The sequence below is a fragment of the Antennarius striatus genome, chromosome 8, assembly GCF_040054535.1.
Source record: "Antennarius striatus isolate MH-2024 chromosome 8, ASM4005453v1, whole genome shotgun sequence".
Taxonomy (NCBI): Eukaryota; Metazoa; Chordata; class Actinopteri; order Lophiiformes; family Antennariidae; genus Antennarius; species Antennarius striatus.
In genome coordinates this window covers 24,800,917-24,823,837 of record NC_090783.1, presented here as the reverse complement: position 1 = coordinate 24,823,837, position 22,921 = coordinate 24,800,917, and the positions used below count along the sequence as shown (strand labels likewise).

At 50.5% G+C, this 22,921-nt stretch overlaps 5 protein-coding genes across 9 annotated transcripts in view; 1 reads left to right on the top strand and 4 right to left on the bottom strand.

The window, feature by feature from the left end:
• Positions 1-94: 94 nt before the first annotated feature.
• On the bottom strand, positions 95-3,918 carry LOC137600045 (uncharacterized). The gene is made up of 7 exons (XM_068321401.1): positions 3,443-3,918; positions 2,007-2,399; positions 1,828-1,932; positions 1,634-1,748; positions 1,435-1,544; positions 1,232-1,362; positions 95-1,153 (listed from the first exon to the last, which is right to left on the bottom strand). The coding sequence occupies exons 1-7, from the start codon at positions 3,584-3,586 to the stop codon at positions 325-327; spliced, it is 1,827 nt and encodes a 608-aa protein (XP_068177502.1). The 5' UTR covers positions 3,587-3,918; the 3' UTR covers positions 95-324.
• A 363-nt stretch (positions 3,919-4,281) lies between these two features.
• LOC137600079 (group XIIB secretory phospholipase A2-like protein) lies at positions 4,282-8,110 on the top strand. Of its 2 annotated transcripts, XM_068321464.1 has the most exons (5): positions 4,282-5,155; positions 5,366-5,823; positions 6,819-6,907; positions 7,155-7,320; positions 7,532-8,110. In XM_068321464.1, exons 2-5 carry the CDS (start codon positions 5,565-5,567, stop codon positions 7,648-7,650), a joined length of 633 nt encoding a protein of 210 aa, XP_068177565.1. In that variant the 5' UTR covers positions 4,282-5,155; positions 5,366-5,564; the 3' UTR covers positions 7,651-8,110. The 2 variants fall into 2 exon arrangements, with proteins under 2 accessions (XP_068177565.1, XP_068177564.1); XM_068321463.1 differs by having other exon boundaries at positions 4,282-5,823.
• A 134-nt stretch (positions 8,111-8,244) lies between these two features.
• On the bottom strand, positions 8,245-14,727 carry LOC137600040 (uncharacterized). The gene is made up of 4 exons (XM_068321392.1): positions 14,139-14,727; positions 10,729-12,234; positions 9,853-9,929; positions 8,245-8,401 (listed from the first exon to the last, which is right to left on the bottom strand). Exons 1-4 carry the CDS (start codon positions 14,556-14,558, stop codon positions 8,350-8,352), a joined length of 2,055 nt encoding a protein of 684 aa, XP_068177493.1. The 5' UTR covers positions 14,559-14,727; the 3' UTR covers positions 8,245-8,349.
• A 1,179-nt stretch (positions 14,728-15,906) lies between these two features.
• LOC137600049 (transcription factor Zelda-like) lies at positions 15,907-19,948 on the bottom strand. Its single transcript, XM_068321407.1, has 3 exons — positions 19,650-19,948; positions 18,568-19,221; positions 15,907-17,045 (listed from the first exon to the last, which is right to left on the bottom strand). Exons 2-3 carry the CDS (start codon positions 19,177-19,179, stop codon positions 16,074-16,076), a joined length of 1,584 nt encoding a protein of 527 aa, XP_068177508.1. The 5' UTR covers positions 19,180-19,221; positions 19,650-19,948; the 3' UTR covers positions 15,907-16,073.
• Positions 19,949-20,081: 133 nt separating this feature from the next.
• The window catches only part of scrn2 (secernin 2), a 4,420-nt gene continuing 1,580 nt past the window's right edge, over positions 20,082-22,921 (bottom strand). For all 4 annotated transcript variants that reach the window (XM_068321433.1, XM_068321435.1, XM_068321434.1 and 1 more), the window contains exons 3-8: positions 22,664-22,845; positions 22,386-22,585; positions 22,039-22,254; positions 21,799-21,964; positions 21,462-21,642; positions 20,082-21,332 (exon numbers count right to left, since the gene is read on the bottom strand). In XM_068321433.1, coding sequence (XP_068177534.1) covers positions 21,186-21,332; positions 21,462-21,642; positions 21,799-21,964; positions 22,039-22,254; positions 22,386-22,585; positions 22,664-22,845 — 1,092 coding nt within the window. In that variant the 3' untranslated portion in view covers positions 20,082-21,185. The remainder of the gene's footprint in view (positions 21,333-21,461; positions 21,643-21,798; positions 21,965-22,038; positions 22,255-22,385; positions 22,586-22,663; positions 22,846-22,921) is intronic.

Genomic DNA, 22,921 nt, shown 5'->3' with positions numbered 1-22,921 from the left:
GTGGCTGAAAACTAAGAGGAAGAATGTTTGTGTTGACGTCAGAAGAGTTTTAATGAAGCTCATTTTACGCCACGTCACAGGCTGCACATACGTGTTTTAATATCTATTAAAGAAACTTTTAAAGACGACACAGAAAAACAATAGAATCAGACGTCTGCTGGTTCAGACACCAGAACACTGGATCTGAACTGATAGAACCAGAACACGCACCTGTACAGGTGGCCAGCAGAGATACAACACACCAGTGTGAAGTTCATCCCTCAGAACCAGGAGGCCTCCGGGTCGTGACCCCTCAGACCCAGGAGGCCTCTGGGTCGTGACCCTTCAGACGGTACTGTGTGGGCAGCAGCTGGGAGCTCTGCGTTCTGATGGAGGAGACGTCTTGGACCTGATACCAGGGAGCGGAGCAGCAAACAGACCGAGCCAGGCGCTGGTTGCGGGTCGACCTGGACTCCTCAGTCTCTCCTCAGGGGAGGGACAGGAGGACTGAACTCTAAACGCTGAGGAACCCACAGAGGAACCAGACGGCCTCAGGTCCGCCGGACTCGGTGAAGCTAAGCTAACGAGGTTTGTGGGTCGGACCGGAGCGTCTTCTGCTCTACAGTCATCCGCCGATGGCTGCAGAGGTTCTGGTGGATTCCTGCTGGGAGACCCAGGCCTTGAGCTCAAACTGGTGCATGCTGGGAAGGATGACGGGCTCTCCCACATAGTGTTGGAGTCATTGGTGGTGTTAGCCACATGTGAGACCTTCTTCAGGGTTTGGGATCTCGTCAGAGGACCAGTGACCACTTCCTGCTTTGTTTTTGCGGTGTAGGGAACATTTTGTGCAGCAGAAGGAAGAGTTGTGTTTCCTGCTGACCGGGCAGACGTGAGAACACAGGAGGGAACTCGGCTGTGCTTTCCAGAGTCAGAAGGGCAATCAGGGTAAGAGGGCGGGGCACATTGAGTTCCTGGAGTCGTTCCTGGAGGTTTTGAAGGACCAGGCTGCTGGTGTCCAAGCACTGCTTCAACAGAATAGCAAACCGGCTCCACATGATCCAGGCTCTGAAGCTGGGTGACCTCTGACCCTTGTGTCGTCGCCACCTCGTCTCCAGTCGAACCCAACGAGGCTCCGGTCTCAGTCGTTACGTCTGTGCTGTTGTAGAAGTTGAGCCTGAAACACAAACACCAGATGAAGGATGAATCTGACTGGTCACCTGGATGAATGGGAGCGACAGGTTCTCGTCTGCACCTGAGCGACTGCAGGAACACCCCAGGTGACCCGGTGCCGTCGGTGTCTTGGGACTCGTCCGTCTTGGCCGGCTGTCCCAGTGACTCAGAGTCTTTCCTGGCCTCATGGAGGTCCTCGTCTTGTTTCAGGGCCTACAGGGAGGAACGAAGTACCGTTCAGCATTTGAAGAACACCTCCATGATGGCGGTCTGACACACACACACCTCCTCCAACAGACGAGTCGTCACATCATTCAGGGGCTCGTGGGAAAACCTGCAATCTGGTCCTTGTTGACATACGTCTTTTCGATGGTAGAACTTGCAAGGAAACGACTGTTCAGGCGGTTAAGGAAGCATCAAAGCTGTGAGGAGCTTCACCACGCTCAGGAGGACCTGACCTTCACGCTGATCACCTGAAGGATATTGTGCATGTATGGGCATTGCGCTCCCTTCGTGCAGCACCCCTGGACGTAGAACTTGCACAGTTCCTTGAGGAGATCGTTGGAGCCGTGGACGTGTTCCAGCTGGCAGTCGTCACCCTGAACGGACAGGAAGGAAAACCTTCAGAGAGGAAGTCGCTAAAACCGTCAGCGGAGAGGACGACACAACAAAACCTGCCTTGATGCACCGCCCCCAAAGGAAATGCCGACAAAGTAACCGCCCATCCACCAGCAAAGCATTCTGGTCCTTAAACTCCTGAGTCATGAATGTTGACTTGAAGTCCTACAAGGAAAGAGAACAGTTTGGTAGGCGAGGGGGGGTCCATCCCAACCGACACGGCCAAGTCTTGGGCTTACCTTTTGATGGTTTCCAGTGTTCCTGTCTCCCCTGTGTTTTCGTGCGGTTCCCCCTCTGGTAGCAGCGCCCCCTCTGGTAGCAGCGCCCCCTCTGGTAGCAGCGCCCCCTCTGGTAGCAGCGCCCCCTCTGGTAGCAGCGCCCCCTCTGGTAGCAGCGCCCCCTCTGGTAGCAGCGCCCCCTCTGGTAGCAGCGCCCCCTCTGGTAGCAGCGCCCCCCCTCCGCTGGAGGTTCTTCTGCCGTCTCCCATTCCATCTACTTCCCCCACTCTGACCTTTGTCGCCGCTGTGGTCAGGAACGGCGTCTTGGGAGAAGTGACCGCTGTGCCTCTTCACGGCCTGGGTGTCGCCCCCCACGTCAGGAGGTCTGTTTGTCCGGTCTTCAGGACAATGTCTCTGTGGGAAAAAGATAAAGATGAAGAGGTGAGGAAGCACATGCAGTAACCCCTCGTTCCTCGTGGTTAATCACTGTGGTCAGCTGGGTCTGAAGGCCAGACCCGGTGCCAAGAAAGGAAAGCACACTTTGAACGAGGCAGTCACAGACTGCAACATCCCGCGACACCCCATTCAAAATTTCACCCTGACCTACTTTCATAGATCAAAGTTGTGCTTTGATCTGTGGTCTTACTCACACTGGCCTTCTCACTTGTATTTCTATCTTATCCAGTGTACAAAGAGGTGATCCCATCCATCCCATGTTCATCATGTGCTTTGTGTTTCCTCTATCTGAACGCTTGAGGAGACGTTTGGTGGACGGACACACCAACGCTGAGGGGGGGTGGATTAAGAAGACATCAGAGCATCGAGGCAGGAAGCAGCAACACCAGTCTAACGGGGGACGGACACAAGACTGGTTTCAGTGTCCGTTCTCAGTTGGGAACCTGAGCAGAACCCAACCGGGTCAAAGGGGGACAAAAAGAAAACCGGACGTCCAGGGACGGAACTGAACACGATGATGATGATGATGAAGATGATAATGATATTGATAATAATGATGAAGATGATATTGATAATGATAATAATGATAATAGTGATGAAGATGTTAATGATATTGATGATGATAATGATATTGATAATGATGACGATGATAATGATATTGATAAAGATGTTAATGATATTGATGATGATAATGATATTGATAATGATGATGATGATAATGATATTGATAATGATGATGATGATAATGATATTGATAAAGATGTTAATGATATTGATGATGATGATGATAATGATATTGATAATGATGAAGATGATAATGATATTGATAAAGATGATAATGTTAATGATGACGGAGCTTCTGTTTGGTCCGATAAAGGTTATGAAACTAACGTGAATTAAATCACTAATTGACATATAAAGACGTGAGACAGGCCAGTCACATGAGACAGGTGAACCGTACACAGGTGGAACGAAGGTGAAAGGTCAGGGGTCACGCTCACCTTTCCGGGAGGACCCGTCGGGTGGTCGCGGGACTTCCTCTTCCCGTTCCCGGTGTCGTTCCCGCGCGGAGGCGCCGGCTGCCCGCGGCTCCCGCCACCACCCGTGACGGCAGGAAGTTGGCTGAACAGGCTCGTGAAGGACATCCGGTTCGGTTCAAACACGTCTTCCTGCGGGTCGCGGTACCGCGATCCGTGGACACACCGGACAGCGCCTCCTCTGCTAACAAGCTACGGCTAACTAGCTTAGCCATCGGCGTGGACGCTAATTGGAGCTGAGCGCGAGACTTCTTCTGTGCGTCACTGAATTTCCGGCAGACTCCGCCCACCCGAGTCCGGTGCTGCCCCCTAGAGGCCCCCCGGAGACCGACACCAACTCCTCAGAGGAATGGGTGACTAGGACTGGTTCTTTTGTAGGTTAGTGGTAGGTTAATGATAGGTTAGTGGTAGGTTAATGATAGGTTAATGATAGGTTAGTGATAGGTTAGTGGTAGGTTAGTGGTAGGTTAATGATAGGTTAGTGGTAGGTTAATGATAGGTTAGTGGTAGGTTAATGATAGGTTAATGATAGGTTAGTGATAGGTTAGTGGTAGGTTAATGATAGGTTAATGATAGGTTAGTGATAGGTTAGTGGTAGGTTAAAGATAGGTTAGTGGTAGGTTAATGATAGGTTAATGATAGGTTAGTGATAGGTTAGTGGTAGGTTAATGATAGGTTAGTGGTAGGTTAATGATAGGTTAGTGGTAGGTTAATGATAGGTTAGTGGTAGGTTAGTGGTAGGTTAATGATAGGTTAGTGGTAGGTTAATGATAGGTTAGTGGTAAAAAAAAGAAAAAAGTTAGGTGACTGGTGGGTTACTGGTAGGTTACTGGTAGGCCCTGTGAGCCTACATTCTGAACACTTTAATATTCATTTAACACAAACTTAAAAAGACATGGAACGTTTAATTTTCTGTGTTGTAGAGGATGAAGATGATGATGATGAAGGCAGGGCTTTGAACCAGAATTTTTTGCAAAGAGAAACGGAATTATAACGTTTCTGGTTTAACGTTCCACCCATGAACTCACGTTCCTGAACCGGTTAGAACAAAAAAATAAAGTTCCTGAACTGGTTAATAACGTTCCTTGTAGATATAAATAAGTAGGTAGCTTTAGGACTTTTAAATTAACAATTAAAGCAATTAGTTGAGATACTGCAGGTTTGTCCTTACAGTAGGCAGTACTGACCCAGTTACGGAGCAGAGGATGGACAATCAGAGGATGACGGAGAAGTTGCTCCAGCTGATGACGGAGTTTCAAAGTTTCAGAGCAGAGTCTGGGGAACTCTGCTCTGAAACTGGCTTCAGCCAATGAGTTCATGTCTAAATCAAACATTTTGTCACGCTGACAGACTGCAGTATTTACCTCTTATAGCGATCGGGAGACAGCCTTCTTCTTGACTGCTGGTGATGCATCAACTTCTCATTGGGCACTGAGAAATGTGAGGTCAGATATTTTTTTCAAGAACAAAAAAGGAACCCCATCTTAACAGGTTACTATTAATTTGAATAACTGATTGCTACAGAACATTAAAAAAATATGAAGTTTTTGGATTCGTTTTTTGTTCCACGACGCGGTTCAAAACCTTGGACGAAAGATGATGAAGATATTCCAGTGACTTCAGGACCATGAAGGGGTGACCACATGACTTGCTAGACGATTTAGCCTGATGCTAACGGTATGTAAACGTAACATGAACACCATATAGATTCAGGTTTCACGTGTCATGTTAACATGACTCAATATATTTCTGTTGATGGAGACGTTCACCAACATGGAGACTGAAGACGGTTCAGGTCAGGTTGGGGAGCAGCAGAGGACAGAAGTACATCAAAGGTCACATGAATGGATTAAAAAGACTTGAATGCTCTTATCAATAAACCAACAGGCTGTCATCAGTCAGTGATCCTGGAAACAGCTCGGACACGTCGGGGACGAGATAGAAGCCGGACTTTGCTCCTCCACATGTGAGGACGTCCCTGCATTGAGCTCAAGGTTCAGGCAGCCGGTTTCAGTATTTCCTCTGTGGATGTTGGGTGTTATAGCTCCAAATCTGAAGCCCAAATCGGTTCATACTGGGGTCCAGGATGACACGCTGGGCCCTGCTCGCTCCTGCCTTGCTTGTGGTCGGCCTCTTCATCCACACAGCCATTAGCGAAGAGGCTGGAGACTCGGTGTCCGAAGCACCGAGCTCTGAAGGCACACCGGGACAGGACGGAGAGGACGGACAGGACTGGGTCCTCAACTCAGTCCGAGGCAGCTTCGAGTCCATTGGGGGTTACTTTGACTCGATGTTGGAGTTCATGGGTGGGCGAGACGGAGTGTGTCAGTACCGCTGTCGATACGGTGAGTTGATTAAAGCCATGGACAAATATTATGGGGTGTGGTGGGTATGGATACAGTTAGAACAATGCTCCTTCTTAGCAGCGAGGGCATATAAGTAAAAAAAAACTGTTTCACATCTTTACTTATTTCTAAAACTTTTTCTTAAATGACTACCAGGCTTCAACAGTTTGATAAAACTTACATAATTTTACATTTTTTCTTTTTACTTACAGTTATGTTATTAATAAAATCATTAAAATTAACAGTTTAGTTTTTATATGGTACTATTGGCTAAACTTAATCCTTGCTTACGCTTCTACCGTATATTCTACCGTATATTCTTAAAGCGCATCCCAGGGATGCACTGCTTTCTGGAGGTAACTTGAACTCCCTTCCCTCCCATAAAATCCTACAGTAGAGGTAAACTGGTGGCTCCAGGTCGACCAGAGGCTGGATGTCAGTCTTTCTGTGTGGTCTTGTCATGAACTGGAAATTTGTCCTGGGTGAACCCTGCCTCCCCCCCAGTTTCTACTGGGATAGACTCCAGCCCCCATAAGGATTGACATCTGTGTAAAACGGATGGATGTATATTAAGTTGTCTGAACAAAAGACGTGTCAAAATCCAATCAAAGCCTCGTGCATCAAACTGAAGAGCTCACCTCATGAGCTCATCTGTTGTTCAGTGGGAAGGACTCCTCCTTCAGGAGTCAGGTGGCTTTGACCCCTCTGGTCACCAGTCCTAACAGGACTGAAGCCCTGCTCCAGCAGGATGGACAAACATGATCCTAATATGATCAGTTTATTCCTGGAACATCTGTCAAGTTCTGGTGCTGGACTGGACCCAGTGTGATAGCAAGGGCTTTAAAGGTGGCTAACAGGGTGTCAAGTGTCAGGCAGGCTGGTAGGAACCAGATCTGAGGCAGGACCTCCATGTGGTCCTCTATGTGAGACAGGACCTCCATGTGGTCCTCTATGTGAGACAGGACCTCCATGTGCTCCTCTGTTCCACCCCTCAGGGAAAGCCCCTCTTCCACGTCCTGGATTCCAGATGCCAGAACCTGACGGCTGCAGCTCCTACTTCTTTGGTCTTCCCGTTCCTGAGGGGGTGAGTCTACAAAAGAGTAATACTACAGAAGTACTACTGTAATACTACTACAGTCTACACCACAGTAATACTACTATAGACTACTGGGTCTCCGGGTTTGGTGACCTGGACCACTGAGGAACTTGTTCCAGTAAGACTTGGACTGTGGTCTTGTGAGTCTTTACAGTCCCCCCGTGTCCAGAGGGTGGGCATCGGGTCCACCTGTGGGCCTGATGGTGACGCCTGCTCTGCGTTTGCTGTGTTCCAGATGGACGTGGGCATTCCTGCAATGACCAAGTGCTGCAACCAGCTGGACTCATGTTACGACACCTGCGGCTCCAACAAGTACCGCTGCGACTCCAAGTTCCGCTGGTGCCTCCACAGCATCTGCTCCGACCTCAAGAAGAGCCTGGGCTTCGTGTCCAAAGTGGAAGGTTGGTGCCTCAAACCGTTTTTCATCCAGCAGACAGTTTTTCACCAACATATCTGCCGCCGGGGGCGACTTCATGACCCGGTCAGTCAACCATGACTGAGCATCAACTATGAATGTGAAATCTAAAGTCTAGTGTCAGAGGTGACACCTGCTTAGGGAGTGTGTGTGTGTGTGTGTGTGTGTGTGTGCTGACGCCGTTCTTCTGTGTGCAGCGTGTGAGACGGTTGCAGACACCTTGTTCAACACGGTGTGGACTCTGGGCTGCAGGCCCTACATGAACAGCCAGAGGGCAGCGTGCTACTGCCAAGGAGAGGAGAAGGACGAGCTCTAGCCTCCGTGTGCTCCCTGCTGGATGGTGAGGGCCCCCAGTGAGGCCCCCAGCTACCACTCACTGCCACTGGACTGCTAGAGTCATCTCTCTGGAAGGTCTTCTATGGTCCTGCTCATGTGAAATGATCTCCACATAGATGGTTTGGAGTCCAACAGGCGTATGGAGCAGCAGCGCCATCAGGAACAACACTGACCTGGACTAATGCTAAAGGTTCCTCCTTGCTGTCATGTCATTGGTGGTGCAGTCTGTTAGCAATAAATGTTCTTTGCACCTACTTGAATGTTAGATTTCATTCCAGGCTTTCTGTCCTCCTCATACCCCAACATATCTGATTACTACTGTTGATCAATACTTTTGATCAGATGTTAATAACCAAACCTAACAATAACAGTTTGATCAGCGGGCCTCCACTGATCTGACCCTCCAAGTTCCTGCCTGGACCTGGTGGGACCTGATCCGTGGAGGACTTGCAGGTCTTTTGAGATCATCCAATGACGAATCAGGTTCAGTTTTCTACCCAAACCTCAGATCTGTGGAAGACACAGTTCTGAAAAGCAGCTGCTGGTCTGTTCAGAACACCTGCAGTGAAGGGCTGGGTGTGACCCCTGGTGGACGAACAGAAGCACAACACTTTGACGAGGCGCCGTCTTTTATTTCTGTTTCGCTCAGACGCTCCGACACATTTCACTGAGATTATCTTCACAGATTCCAAGGAAACAAGCACAGAGGGGGCGCAGGGGGGTCATCAGCGCTGTGGAGAGAAGAACAGAGGTCAGTAGGACCAGAGCCCCAGCCCGGTCCAGACATGAGAAAACGCTTCACGAGCAGTCTACACATTCAGACATAAGCAAACGCTTTATGATTCTGTATACATTTAGACATGAACAAACGCTTCACGATCAGTCTACACATTCAGACATGAGCAAACGCTGCCCGATTCAGTCTACAAATTCAGACATAAGCAAACGCTTCACGATCAGTGTACACATTCAGACATGAGCAAACGCTTCACGATTCAGTCTACACATTCAGACATAAGCAAACGCTTTATGATTCTGTCTACATTTAGACATGAACAAACGCTTCACGATCAGTCTACACATTCAGATATGAGCAAATGCTTTATGATTCAGTCTACACACTCAGACATGAGCAAACGCTGCACGATTCAGTCTACAAATTCAGACATGAGCAAACGCTGCATGATCAGTCTACACATTCAGACATGAGCAAACGCTGCACGATCAGTCTACACATTCAGACATGAGCAAACGCTGCACGATCAGTCTACACATTCAGACATGAGTAAACGCTTCACGATCAGTCTACACATTCAGACATGAGCAAACGCTTCACGATCAGTCTACACATTCAGACATGAGCAAACGCTGCACGATTCAGTCTACACACTTAGACATGAGCAAACGCTGCACGATCAGTCTACACATTCAGACATGAGTAAACGCTTCACGATCAGTCTACACATTCAGACATGAGCAAACGCTTTACAATTCAGTCTACATGTTCACACATGAGCAAACGCTTCATGATTCAGTCTACACATTCAGACATGAGCAAACACTTCACGATCAGTCTACACATTCAGACATGAGCAAACGCTTCACGATCAGTCTACACATTCAGACATGAGTAAACGCTTTACGATTCAGTCTACACATTCAGACATGAGCAAACGCTTTACAATTTAGTCTACATGTTCAGACATGAGCAAACGCTTCACGATTTAGTCTACACATTCAGACATGAGCAAACGCTTTACAATTCAGTCTACATGTTCACACATGAGCAAACGCTTCATGATTCAGTCTACACATTCAGACATGAGCAAACACTTCACGATCAGTCTACACATTCAGACATGAGCAAACGCTTCACGATCAGTCTACACATTCAGACATGAGTAAACGCTTTACGATTCAGTCTACACATTCAGACATGAGCAAACGCTTTACAATTTAGTCTACATGTTCAGACATGAGCAAACACTTCACGATCAGTCTACACATTCAGACATGAGCAAACGCTTTACAATTTAGTCTACATGTTCAGACATGAGCAAACGCTTCACGATTTAGTCTACATGCTTAGACATGGTGAAAGAAGAAAATGCTCAAACCACGATGACTTCACACTGACAGTGCTCCCCCCTCCCTTTCAGACATCTGCTCTGAGTTTACATACCTGGACCCGTCGGGTGTCTGGCTGCTGCTCTCTACCGGTGCTTCAGGCTGCTTCACTTTCTGGTGGAAACTTTTAAACTTGAAAACAAGACAGAAAGACTTTCAGACGGTGGATTATAATCTGAAAATCATGCAAATACAATTCCACAAAAGTACAGACACTGACCCCTGGATAAATACATCACCAAAGTCTTGTTTTTGTATCGGCCAAAGTTCAACATGACTTCATTCAACCTCCAAGATTAACACGCCTCTATCAGAACGTTACCTCCATCTTAACACGCCTCTATCAGAACGTTACCTCCATCTTAACACGCCTCTATCAGAACGTTACCTCCAGTTTAACACGCCTCTATCAGAACGTTACCTCCAGCTTAACACGCCTCGAATCAGAACGTTACCTCCAGCTTAACACGCCTCTATCAGAACGTTACCTCCATCTTAACACGCCTCTATCAGAACGTTACCTCCAGCTTAACACGCCTCTATCAGAACGTTACCTCCAGCTTAACACGCCTCTATCAGAACGTTACCTCCATCTTAACACGCCTCTATCAGAACGTTACCTCCATCTTAACACGCCTCTATCAGAACGTTACCTCCAGTTTAACACGCCTCTATCAGAACGTTACCTCCAGCTTAACACGCCTCTATCAGAACGTTACCTCCATCTTAACACGCCTCTATCAGAACGTTACCTCCATCTTAACACGCCTCTATCAGAACGTTACCTCCAGCTTAACACGCCTCTATCAGAAAGTTACCTCCAGCTTAACACGCCTCTATCAGAACGTTACCTCCAGCTTAACACGCCTCTATCAGAACGTTACTAAACAGGCTCTAATCTCCAACTAGGAGACGTCACGATAAAACCAACCTTCTGCTTCAGAAGCTTCAGCTTCTGCTGATCTTGTTCTGGTTGCGGGGCTTTGGAGTCACCTCCATCCTCCTCCACCTCCAGCTGGTCTTTGGAGTCACCTCCATCCTGGTCCACCTTCAGCTTAGCAGCTGCTTCAATCCGTCTTTGTTTTTTGCGACGGCGGTACTTCCTCCTTTGCAAATTCTTCTTCTTATTCTTATTCTTCTTGGAACGGCTGGTCTGTGCAGCGCTGGAGACCTGGAGACAGGGAGGGGACAACAGGTCCAACTGGCCCTTACCTGGACACACACTGGGACTCGAACACACACTAACAGCGGTGGTGACCTTCTGGACAGGCGTCTTGGTCTCCTGGATGCTAACTTCGCTGAGAAAGCGGGGGCGGGGGCAGGGGCGGGACTTTTCAGCCTTCTTGCCTTCATACAGGTGTGGGTTCAGGTGTGGGTTCAGTTTTGGGTTCAGTTTTGGGATCAGTTTTGGGTTTCGGTGTGGGTTCAGTTTTGGGATCAGTTTTGGGTTCAGGTGTGGGTTCAGTTTTGGGATCAGTTTTAGGTTCAGTTTTGGGTTCGGGTGCGGCTTCAGGTGTGGATTCAGGAGTGCAATCAGGGGTGTATACGGGAGCAGGGGGATCTGTCTCAGGGTACTGGGGCGGGGCTCAGGTGTGACGTCAAGCACAGGAAAGGGGGGCAAGCTGTTTTCAGCAGAGGGATCAGGGCTGGGATCAGCGGGGGCTGGACCAGCTCCCTGAGGGTAGGTGGGGTAAGGGTGGGGGTCTGGTTGGTGGTCCTGATGTTTCCTCCCACCGAGGCTGCCGCCGTCAGAAGCGCCCCTTCGTTTTGAGTCTTTGCTGCTGGAGCAACTGAGCTGAGGGGGGCTGGGACTCGCGCTCCTGGACCCCGAACAAGAAGAGGAGGAAGAGGACTTCCCGTCGCGATTGTGGGGGTCCTGCTTGCGACTCTCTTCCCTCACCGTCTCCTTCTTCTTCCCGTACAGCCTCTCCTGGGTGCGCTTGGCTAACTCCGTCATCTCTTCCTCCTCCCAGCTCAAGCCCAGACTCTTCAGAACGTTCTGGAGTTGTTGGTGCTGCTCCTCCACTTTTGGGTTTTCTTCATCTCCTTCTTTCCTCTTCTTCATCACTGGCAAAGGAGACTTTGATCGATGGCAGCCAGGAAGGGGTTCAATGGGCTGGTTGTTCTGGCCTTGCTGTGGGATGAGAGGTCCCTCCTGACTGGACAGAGTGGACTTCCGGTCTCTGTTGTTGTTCATGTGGCGTGGGCCCGGCAGCGAGGGCCTGCTGGTTGACCCCTGACTTTGGCCCATGAAGAACTGACCTGACTGGTTCTCAACAGCGAGAGGCTGAATGTTTGGAGGCTCTTGGTCGCCGTCGTCGTTGACGATCCTACTGAGCCAGTTCATGTCCACGCCGTTGTTCAGGATGCTGAGGAAGCGCTGGAAACCGGGGCTGATGCCAGCGTCTCCTGGACCAGGCGGCGCCGTGTCCGAGACCTGTGGGGGCGCAGACAGAACATGGCTGACAGGTTCAGGTCTGGATGGTATGGGGCTGATGGACTTTAGCATGCATGAGACACCTGTTGGGGAACCACAGGTGTCCTCAGGTATGTTAAGGGGCGTGTCTACAAAGGAAACATCAATACGTTCATCAATATGTCCTGTTGTCACTATCTCTCTAACTCGTACTCACACTGACTCTCTGCAAAATGACAAGAGGAAGAGGAAAATCGGAAGATACTCTAGACCATATGGTCTCTTCTATGAAAGAGTTTTAATGCGACTTTGATAAGTTAAAAAGTTTCTTTGATAAAAAGTTGGAAGAAAAGTTAAAACCGGTGCTAGACACCATGAAAGAAATGAAGGACGAAATAAAGAAAATGCAAAAAGACAGAGATGAAAAAGACCAAAGAATTGTTGTCATAGAACAGGGACAACAAAGAACAGGTGATTTGGAACAAATCATTTGTGTGAATGATGTGATCATCTCTGGAATCAAACCAAGCTCCGTACTAACACTCATGCTGTCCAGAGGAGAGGGAACTGAACACAGCGCTGACACCGAGACTCTGGAGCAACAAGTGAGTTCTCTGAGGGATCTGGAGATAACTATAGATCAGACCAGATGGAGACATGTTACCCATCCCCATCTGGAGGTAGGAGACCACCTCAGTGTGATCAAATTCAACAATCGTAAACACAAGATTGTTCTCCTGAAACAAGGCTTCAAACTGAAAGGACGAAATTTCTACATTAATGAGAATCTCTCTAAAAGAATGCTCATATCGCTAAAAAAGCTCGACTACAGAAGAAGAATGGACTGATGGACAACACCTGGACCAACAACTGCAGGATCTTCATCAGAACAAAGGGGCTTTCTCTGGACCAGATCAATCAATCAATCAATCAAGTTTTATTTATATAGCTCTTAATCATGGCAACAGACATTTCAAAGCGCTTTAACAGACAGAAAAACCCATCTGAACCCTCCAGAGCAAACATCAGCGACAGTGGCGGGGAAAAACTCGCTCGTTGAGGAAGAAACTCTGGGCAGGACCCAGACTGTTTTGGGCGGCCATCCGCCTTAACTGGTTGGATGGAAAAGAAATAAAGGAAGATAAGGACAGGGTCAGAGAGACAGAGAGAGAGTCAGATAGGCCAGAAAGAGTGAAAACAATGGTGATCAGAAGTGCAGAAGAGTTGGTGAAATACCTGCAATAAAGATGGACAAGGGTTGTTATTACACCAAAGATCAGTACAACAGAATCACTTCAATAGTGGAGCCTCTACACCAATTATGGACACATCAAGGATTCCATAGACCATTTGAAAAACCAGTAAATATCATGTCAGAAACATGGATTAATGAACAAAAAAATCATAAATTTCTGATTATAGGAACATTAAGTTTGAGGCTTTAAAGGGCATGTTGATATCTGTTGATGATATAACACTTTAACACACTGTTGAAGTGTCTGTGACAAACGGGTTGATCCTTGGGTAGACACTCTGTCTGCTGACGGAGGTGAATACCTTAGTTATATTCTTGTGGAGAACACTGGTAAGGTCAACTTCCTGTTTCGACTATCTATGATGTTAACAAACCGCGTTGTTCCAGGAAGAATGTAACCATGGTCATATTCCAGGTTACATCTGGGACGAGGCTAATATCTGGAGGTGGATGAGGCTATGAACGTCTGTCTAAATTCAGTGTAGGAACTGGTTGGAAAATGTCCTGTCCGAGTTTGTGGTGAACATGTTGTAATGAGATGTTTCACAGACCTGATGTCTTCTCCCGTCAGCCCTCATTGTTGTGGTGAATGTGGTGAAGGAGTGAAAAACACATGAACACATGAAACACAATGGTTATAAACAACGTGGGGAGAAAGCAAAGTTCCAACCTGTGTGTCTGGGGTCCTGGTCCTGGTCCTCATCAGGGCCTTCACCCGGAGCTTCAGCGGGTGGTCCTCCTGCAGCACACCCCCGCGGCTCCGGTTCATCCGGGCGGCGTGAGGCGGGCGACGGGGCCCCGGTCCGTCAGCCCCCCATGAAGAGCCCCGCTGCTCCAGAACCATCCTGACGCGGTGCTGGAGGGCCCCCGGAGGGGCTCCTGGAGCGGACGGGCTGCTCCCCGCCGGGCGCAGGGCGGCCTTCTTCCGCTCGATCAGCTCCGTGATCTCCTGCAGCTCCCGCTTCTTCCTGACCAGCTCCGGGTCATCGTCCGTCCCGGAGGCCTGTGGACCCCCCTCCTCTGGGGCCACATAGCGGGGCCCCTCCGAGGGCAGCGGGGCCCCGGAGCTGCCCCCTTCAGGGCAGAACATCAGTCCGGGGGTCCTGGTCCCGGGTTCCTCGGGGTCCCCTGAACGGATCTGGGGGTCACGTTCGCATCAGCATAGCGGCCAACACGGTACTCGGCGCGTGCGCTCACGTGAGCCCCGCCTCCATCGCGGTGACCCGGAAGAGCATCGGTTCCGTCAAACGGAGCGCCAGACGGTTCTGACCGGCCGTGTTTTTGACGGGACCCGGATGTTGAAAACCAGCTGAGACCCGAACACGACACAAACCCGCCCCCTGCTGGACGGAGGACCACGAACCGGTTCCAACACCAGACCCTGACCGGCTGACCCGGGACCACCAAGACCTGCCCCTCCAGTCCAGATCACACTGGTCTCCTTTTGTTACTCTAGAACAGCTACTAAGGGTTTTCTTCAGGATCTGATCTCAGGTCAGTTCTGGACCATTTTCCATCACCCTACAAATTGAAATCACTTGATCCAGACTCTGACCTGGATCCAGAGTCTGACCTGGATCCAGAGTCTGACCTGGATCCAGAGTCTGGATGTGGTCCACATTAGACCCAGACTCTGACCTGGACAGGCCTACATTTAGTTACATGTATTAGTTACATCTGGCCGTCTGACGACAGCCGTGATGCTGATGTAGAGCTTCCTGCACATGAAGATGAAGCAGAAGCTTCAGCGATGACCTCACTGATCTGCGTTGCCATGACAACGTTCTACAAACACCAAACAAGCCTTGTTTATTTAAAAAACAAACAAACAAAACATTCTGGATCAAATCACAGGAATGAACAAATTCTGAGGAATCAATTTAAACACCTTGTAAGAGATGGTGTGTGTGTGTGTGTGTGTGTGTGTGTGTGTGTATGGGTGTGTGTGTGTGTGTGTGTATGGGTGTGTGTGTGTGTGTGTGTATGGGTGTGTGTGTGTGTGTGTGTATGGGTGTGTGTGTGTGTATGGGTGTGTGTGTGTGTGTGTATGGGTGTGTGTGTGTGTGTGTATGGGTGTGTGTGTGTGTGTGTGTGTGTATGGGTGTGTGTGTGTGTGTGTATGGGTGTGTGTGTGTGTGTGTATGGGTGTGTGTGTGTATGGGTGTGTGTGTGTGTGTGTGTGTGTATGGGTGTGTGTGTGTGTATGGGTGTGTGTGTGTGTATGGGTGTGTGTGTGTGTATGGGTGTGTGTGTGTGTGTGTGTGTATGGGTGTGTGTGTGTGTGTGTGTGTGTGTGTGTATGGGTGTGTGTGTGTGTATGGGTGTGTGTGTGTGTATGGGTGTGTGTGTGTGTGTGTGTGTATGGGTGTGTGTGTGTGTGTGTGTGTGTGTGTGTGTGTGTGTGTGTGTGTATGGGTGTGTGTGTGTGTGTGTGTGTGTGTATGGGTGTGTGTGTGTGTGTGTGTGTGTGTGTGTGTGTGTGTGTGTGTCAGCAGTAACCAGGCATCGACTCTGTTTGCATCCTTTAATGTTTCTCTACTTCCTGCCTGTTGGGCTCTACTTCCTGCCTGTTGGGCTCTACTTCCTGTTGGCTCCTGCTCCGTCTTCACGCCGTCGGGTTGGTTTGGATCACCTGCAGACAGCGGGGTCGGGACAGGGTTTTGGGTTTCTGACCTGGGGGGGTAAACAGAGGCTGGGTGTGACCATTGATTTGTGGGAGGGGCTGCCTGGTCTGGACCACGCCCGCTGGGAAGATGTTCACAGGCGGGACGCCGGGGTGATGGAGCAACGGAGGCAGGGGGGGCCAGGAAAGAACGGGTCCACCTGGGGGGGCGCTGAGAGGCTGGGCGGGGTACCCCAGCGGGGGGCAGCCTAGGGGCAGGTACATGGGCATCACAGGTGGGGGCTGGCTCTCCTGCAGGCAGCTGCTGGGCATGGGGTCGCCGCCCTGGGCCCCCGCTGCTGCGTCCCGCTGAGCCCTGCTGGGCGCGGGGTTTGAGGAACACACCGCCGCTGGGCTGAGGCCACGCCTGCTGGGGGCGGGGCCATCCGGCGGCTCTGGGGGGAGCCCGTCATCGTCCCTCTTCCCGTACAGCCTCTCCTGGATGCGGTGGGACATCTGCCCCAGCTCCTCCGACCCCAGCTTCAGGCCGATGGCCTGCAGGACGCCCTGCAGGTGCTTGTGCTCGTCTCCGGAGGTCAGCGTGGACGGAGTCCCCCCGCCGCTGGAGCTGGAGCTGCAGCTGGCTGGAGCCCCGTCGGCCCTCTGCAGAGGCTTCCCATCAGGCCGAGGGGCCGGCGTCGGGCTGAAGGACCTGCGCTGTGGAGAAACCCTTCTGGGCGAGCCTTCGCCCGCATTCCAGTGGCTCTTCATCCACTGCTGCCCCCCAGGACAACTTGGAGACAACAGATATTCAGCAGAGTCCAGCACAGGAGCTGGGGATGGAGGGGGGTCCAACGCTGGGGGAGGGCTCTGAGTCATGATCTTGTTGAGAACTGACATATTCACGCCCTTGTTGAGGACCTCCAGGAAACGCTGGAAACCCCTGGTGGAGCCCCTCTGGTCGGCGTCAGAGGCCTGATGGGGGAAACAGACGCGTGGAACCGTTACGCACCAGGGTTTGAGACACGTGTTCAACGCAAGGCCCGGGGGCCAAACGTGGCCCTCCACATCACTTTATGTGGCCCGCAAGAGCATAAAAGGTCAGAGTCTAACAATAAATACAGTCATCCCTCACGTATCAACGCTCTCTACTTCACCTCATCACGGATTTTTGGTAGTCGGTCACATGATACCGTACACGCATTCTATTGGCTGACGGCATCCTGAAGTGCGCTACGTTCTGTGAGTCTGACTTCTGTGAGACACAAAGTGCTTTAAACAGTCTATCAGAGTGTTTTAAAGGTGATACAGATAGAAGGTGGTTCAACATCAGGATGGGGGGGTTCAGAAACGTTTAAATTACCATAAATAATAAGATAGTTTGTCACTATATCGCAGAATTCGTTATTCACGTGTGGTTCCTGGAACTCTTTAAATTCGAGGAATGAGGGCGCTCTGTAGGTCAAAACTACATTTCCCACAATGCAGTAGTTCAGCCCATCTTAACTCTGACTAAACATTGTGAACAAAGTTAATGTCCTAACTTGTGTCTGATGTTATTTTTCTTTATTGATTGATAGTTTGATCCTTGATTGATGGAGTTCTGTGGGTTTAATAACCTGACAAATGAAAAGGATTTATGTTAGAACAGAGAAACAAACAAACATGTTTTTTCTGTCTAACTGTAATGTTTGGAACTAGAATCAGTCAGAAATTCAGTTATTTAACATTAAGGAGTAGTTACATTTAGTTACATTACACTGAGTTACATTTAGTTACATTTATTAGTTACATTAAGGAGTAGTTACATTTAGTTACATTACACTGAGTTACATTTATTAGTTACATTAAGGAGTAGTTACATTTAGTTACATTACACTGAGTTACATTTAGTTACATTTATTAGTTACATTAAGGAGTAGTTACATTTAGTTACATTACACTGAGTTACATTTAGTTACATTTATTAGTTACATTAAGGAGTAGTTACATTTAGTTACATTACACTGAGTTACATTTAGTTACATTTATTAGTTACATTAAGGAGTAGTTACATTTAGTTACATTACACTGAGTTACATTTAGTTACATTTATTAGTTACATTAAGGAGTAGTTACATTTAGTTACATTACACTGAGTTACATTTAGTTACATTTATTAGTTACATTAAGGAGTAGTTACATTTAGTTACATTACACTGAGTTACATTTAGTTACATTTATTAGTTACATTAAGGAGTAGTTACATTTAGTTACATTACACCGAGTTACATTTAGTTACATTTATTAGTTACATTAAGGAGTAGTTACATTTAGTTACATTACACTGAGTTACATTTAGTTACATTTATTAGTTACATTAAGGAGTAGTTACATTTAGTTACATTTATTAGTTACATCTGGCCCTTTGAGGACAGTGTTATGCTGATGTGGCCCCCAGTGAAAACGAGTTTGACCCCCCCAGGTTAAGAACTCAACTGGCTTCACTGGGACTCACCGTGGTGACGTGATCGTGGGACGGAGTTCGACCCGGCGACCCCTCCCGTCTCCTTCTTCCAGCGTCTCGGTCGGCGTGGTAACCAGATGACCTCCTGGGGGCCACGCCCTCGTGCCTCCTTAACGCGGCCCCCTGGCGCCGGCAGCGCTGTCTGGAGTCCTCCACTGCTTCCTGGTACCTGAAGTCTTCCTCCTGTGGTCGCAGGTGTTTCACGTCCCTGTGTGTGTGTGTGTGAGTGTGTGTGTGTGAGGACGCGTCTGCTGACAGTCTGCTGGCTGGATCCCCCAGCAAACACCTGTACCCATAATCCTCTTCAACTTCTGCCCCCCGCGGCCTTTTCTTGTCAGACAACCCCTGGTCCGGTGAGGGCAGGCGTCTCCTGCTGTGGCCCCTCCTGCCCCCCTCTGGGGTCACACAGTCTTTACTGCCCAGCCTTCCAGGTGAGTCTCTACCTGCCCACTGGGGGGAGCCGTCCACACCGTTTCTGTGTTGGGGCCCAGACTGACCGTCCCTGTGGGGGTCGGGCCACCTCCGCCGGTCGGTGTGGGGGTTCCACTGCCGGGACCCCCGGTCAGGATGACCGTCACCCGGCTCAAACCTATTGGACTGCATTTCCCAGAATTCCTCCCGCAGCGCCGCCGACGCCACCAGAACCTGCAAACCACCAATCAGAGCGGAGCACAGCTTCAGCCGACAAACATCAACTTTAATGAACCTTTTCTGTCCCGGTGATCAATAAGTAACTGGATTAGTAATCTGGATTAGTTTTCCTGTGGGGTTATTAGAGAATAAAATCTGTGCATTGAATAACTTTGAACCAAGGTAAAGCCTTTAAAACCCCCCCATACGACATGACACTAACACGCGTTATGAACAGATGTTATAACAGACGTGACGTCATCATCAGACCTGCACGTCCCAGACTTGATGAAGGACAGCAGCTATGACGCGTGTTAGCATCCCGGCTAGCGGCTAACAATACCAGCGGAGCGTTAGCACAGCCGCGTGCGTTAGCTACAACTAGCATGGAAACTTTAGCCCGCCCGTTAGTCACGTGTCCGGCAGCAACGTCAGCAGATTACCTGTCAGTCCGCACGCGCCCGGGTTCACCTGACGAGGTGGAAAACCTGACGACTGCTAAGCTGTCGGCTAACAGTTAGCAGCGGCTACGGGGAGCACCACTTCCGCTTCTTCTTCTTCTTCTTCTTCTTCTTCTTCCCTCGCAGATGAAAACATTTGGCGCCCCCCCCTGTGTGATGTGTGTCTGCGCATGCTCAGTGCGAAGCAACCCCACGCCTCGGCAGAGCAGCCCAGAGGGCGCTCCTCTTCCTCCTCCTCTTCCTCCTCCTCTTCCTCCTCCTCTTCCTCCTCCTCTTCCTCCTCCTCTTCCTCCTCCTCTTCCTCCTCCTCTTCCTCCTCCTCTTCCTCCTCCTCTTCCTCCTCCTCTTCCTCCTGAGCTGCAGAAACATTGGTTTTGACCTTCTGGAATAAAAGCGAATGAACAGAGAGACCGCTTCTCAGCACTTCCTGCTTTATTTTGCTGCAGTTGTCCACTTCCTGTTGTCAACCTGGAGCCCCGCCCCCTTCAATCACTTCACATCATGACGCGTTTACATGATCGACCTTTTCATTGGTCACTCAGCTACTAAAGCGACCATCAGGTGACGTGCCGTCGTTATCTCCCTCCTGGCCCCTGAACAAACCCCCAACTGTCTGGCACCGGTGTCCGGTTGGGTTCATGTTGGGGGACGTTTAGAGTTCTTCAGGTCCCACACCTGACAGCCTGGTGCAGACATGATGGACTGATGTAATGGATGTGTGCGGCGCTACCATGCAGGTTTTCAGGATGATCACCTGGGGACACTGGTAAGCAGTTCCAGTCCTGCACACAGGTGTTAGATAAGAACCACACCATCAAGTCCTTATAAGGGTATTGTTTGCTCTGATGTTCAGAGACCTCTGCGTCAGGGGTCTGGTTGGGGACTGTCTCATGCGGACGGGAGACATCTGGGTCAGGGGTCTGGTTGGGGACTGTCTCATGCGGACGGGAGACATCTGGGTCAGGGGTCTGGTTGGGGACTGTCTCATGCGGACGGGAGACATCTGGGTCAGGGGTCTGGTTGGGGACTGTCTCAGACAGACGGGAGACCTCTGGGTCAGGGATCTGGTTGGGGACTGTCTCAGACAGACGGGAGACCTCTGGGTCAGGGATCTGGTTGGGGACTGTCTCAGACAGACGGGAGACATCTGGGTCAGGGGTCTGGTTGGGGACTGTCTCATGCGGACGGGAGACCTCTGGGTCAGGGGTCTGGTTGGGGACGGTCTCAGACAGACGGGAGACCTCTGGGTCAGGGGTCTGGTTGGGGACGGTCTCAGACAGACGGGAGACCTCTGGGTCAGGGGTCTGGTTGGGGACGGTCTCATACAGACAGGACACAGGAAGTCCTTGTTTGACAGACGGCAGTGACTCTCAAATTGTCAGTGATGTGAAATGTGGTGAGTGACGGGACACCCCCACCCCACATCTGTGTCTATAGGCTACTCTATTCTACAGCATGGAGACCTCTCCTGGAGTCTTGCTATCATCTCCCCCTCAGGAACCCCCCAGCTCTGGTGCGTCACTGGTATAACTTGATCTCTGTGTCCACACAGTCAAAGAACAAGTCTCCGAGTTCTTCTCCGGCGATGTCCCCACTCAGCAGCGCTGAGATCTCACTGAGACACTGAGACTCCAGCTCCCTCAGGATGTGGTGGATCTCCTCACCCTGACAGACAGAAGAACACACGTCACATCAGTTGTTAGCTCAGGTCCACTGATAGATTGGACCAGGTCCAGCTCTGGGCCTGGGGGCGTGTCTCCCGGACCAGAGTGGGACCAGGCCCGCCTTGCTCACCGAGCCGGTCTCCATGGTGCTGAGGGCCACCTGGTGGGCCTTGTAAAGGTCATGTCTTCGGTCCACCTGGCTCTGAAAGCGGGGCTGCTTCCTGACTGGGTCATCGGGGCCATATTGTGGGGAGATCACCCTGGGTACCGGAGTGTACCGGTCCGAGAAGACAAAAGGCTTGAATACAGACCTAGAGGGAGGGGCAGGGAAATAAAATGTGAAAACATTCACATTACATTCAAGAGACAAGTAGCTGATGCTATTAGCATGATCTCTGATGGGTGGTGGATGGGAGGGTAGATGGATGTATGGATGTGGACGGGGTCTGGCCTGCGGGACCTCCCACCTAGAGGGGTCTGGTGTTCCGGTGAGGAAGTGGATGCAGGGCAAAGTTGTGTCCCTGGGCAGGATGGAGACCATGCTGCCGGTGGTGCAGAAGCCCCCCGAGTCCATGCAGATGCCACTGGGCTTGTCCCTCAGGATGGACATCATGACAGCAGCGGTGACGGCGCCTGAGGATAGACCAGTTCCTGGGTGTTAGCGCTACCTCGGGACCACATCTACAGATGCTGTGGACCGCCCTCACCGGCGTGTCGCTGCAGCAGCTCTGTGCCCCCCCTGTAGCGCTGCTTGGCCAGCTCCATCCGGACGGGCGGCTTCTCAGGGGTGAACACCTGAGAGAAGTTGAACTCTCCTTCTGCATCCCACCATCCCTGAGCCCGAGCCACGCTCCTCAGCTCCGGGTGCTCGGCAGAGACCTGGGTACCAATGGTCAGCTGGTTGGAGATGTTCTTCACACCCTCTGAAAACACAAAGCAGCACTCAACCCCTCAGGAATGTGCACCTGAAAAAACTCAGCAGAAACACTGTGGACCGCTGCCCTGCGGGCGACGACCACTCTACCACTGGGATGTAGACCCACACAGGCCTCACCTGTGATCTTCTGGGCTGCCCACAGCCTCCCAGCGGTCTCCAGGACCCAGGCCTCGGTGCGGTCCACCAGGAGGAAGGTGTTGTGGTAGCTGAAGGGTACCGGGTCCTCCTTGCACTGCCCCCCCTGTCCATGCTCCTCCAGGAGCTCGGTGATGGTCGTCAGCGCCGCCCAGGCGCTGCCCCCACGCTCCAGACCCAGTCTGGTGGTGGAGAGCCGGCTGGTTACCTCACGCTATGCTAGGAGGACTTACTCCTGCCTAAAGCGTCTCAGTGCTCACCGGACCAGGTCCATTCCCAGCAGGGCCTCTCCAGGGGCCACGGGCTCCTTGGTCCAGATGGCCTCGTTCCCAATGCAGACTCCCTGATCATTGGCTCCCATTTCAGCCCCCCACATCCAGGCAGGCTTGCTGAGGATGACGGCATGAGTCTGCTCCACCTGCGGGATCTGGATGTATGTGCACTACAAGAAAGGTCAAAAGTTAATGTAGGAAGTTACACGAATCTGCTGTCCCAGGGGAAATAATCCATTCAACTCC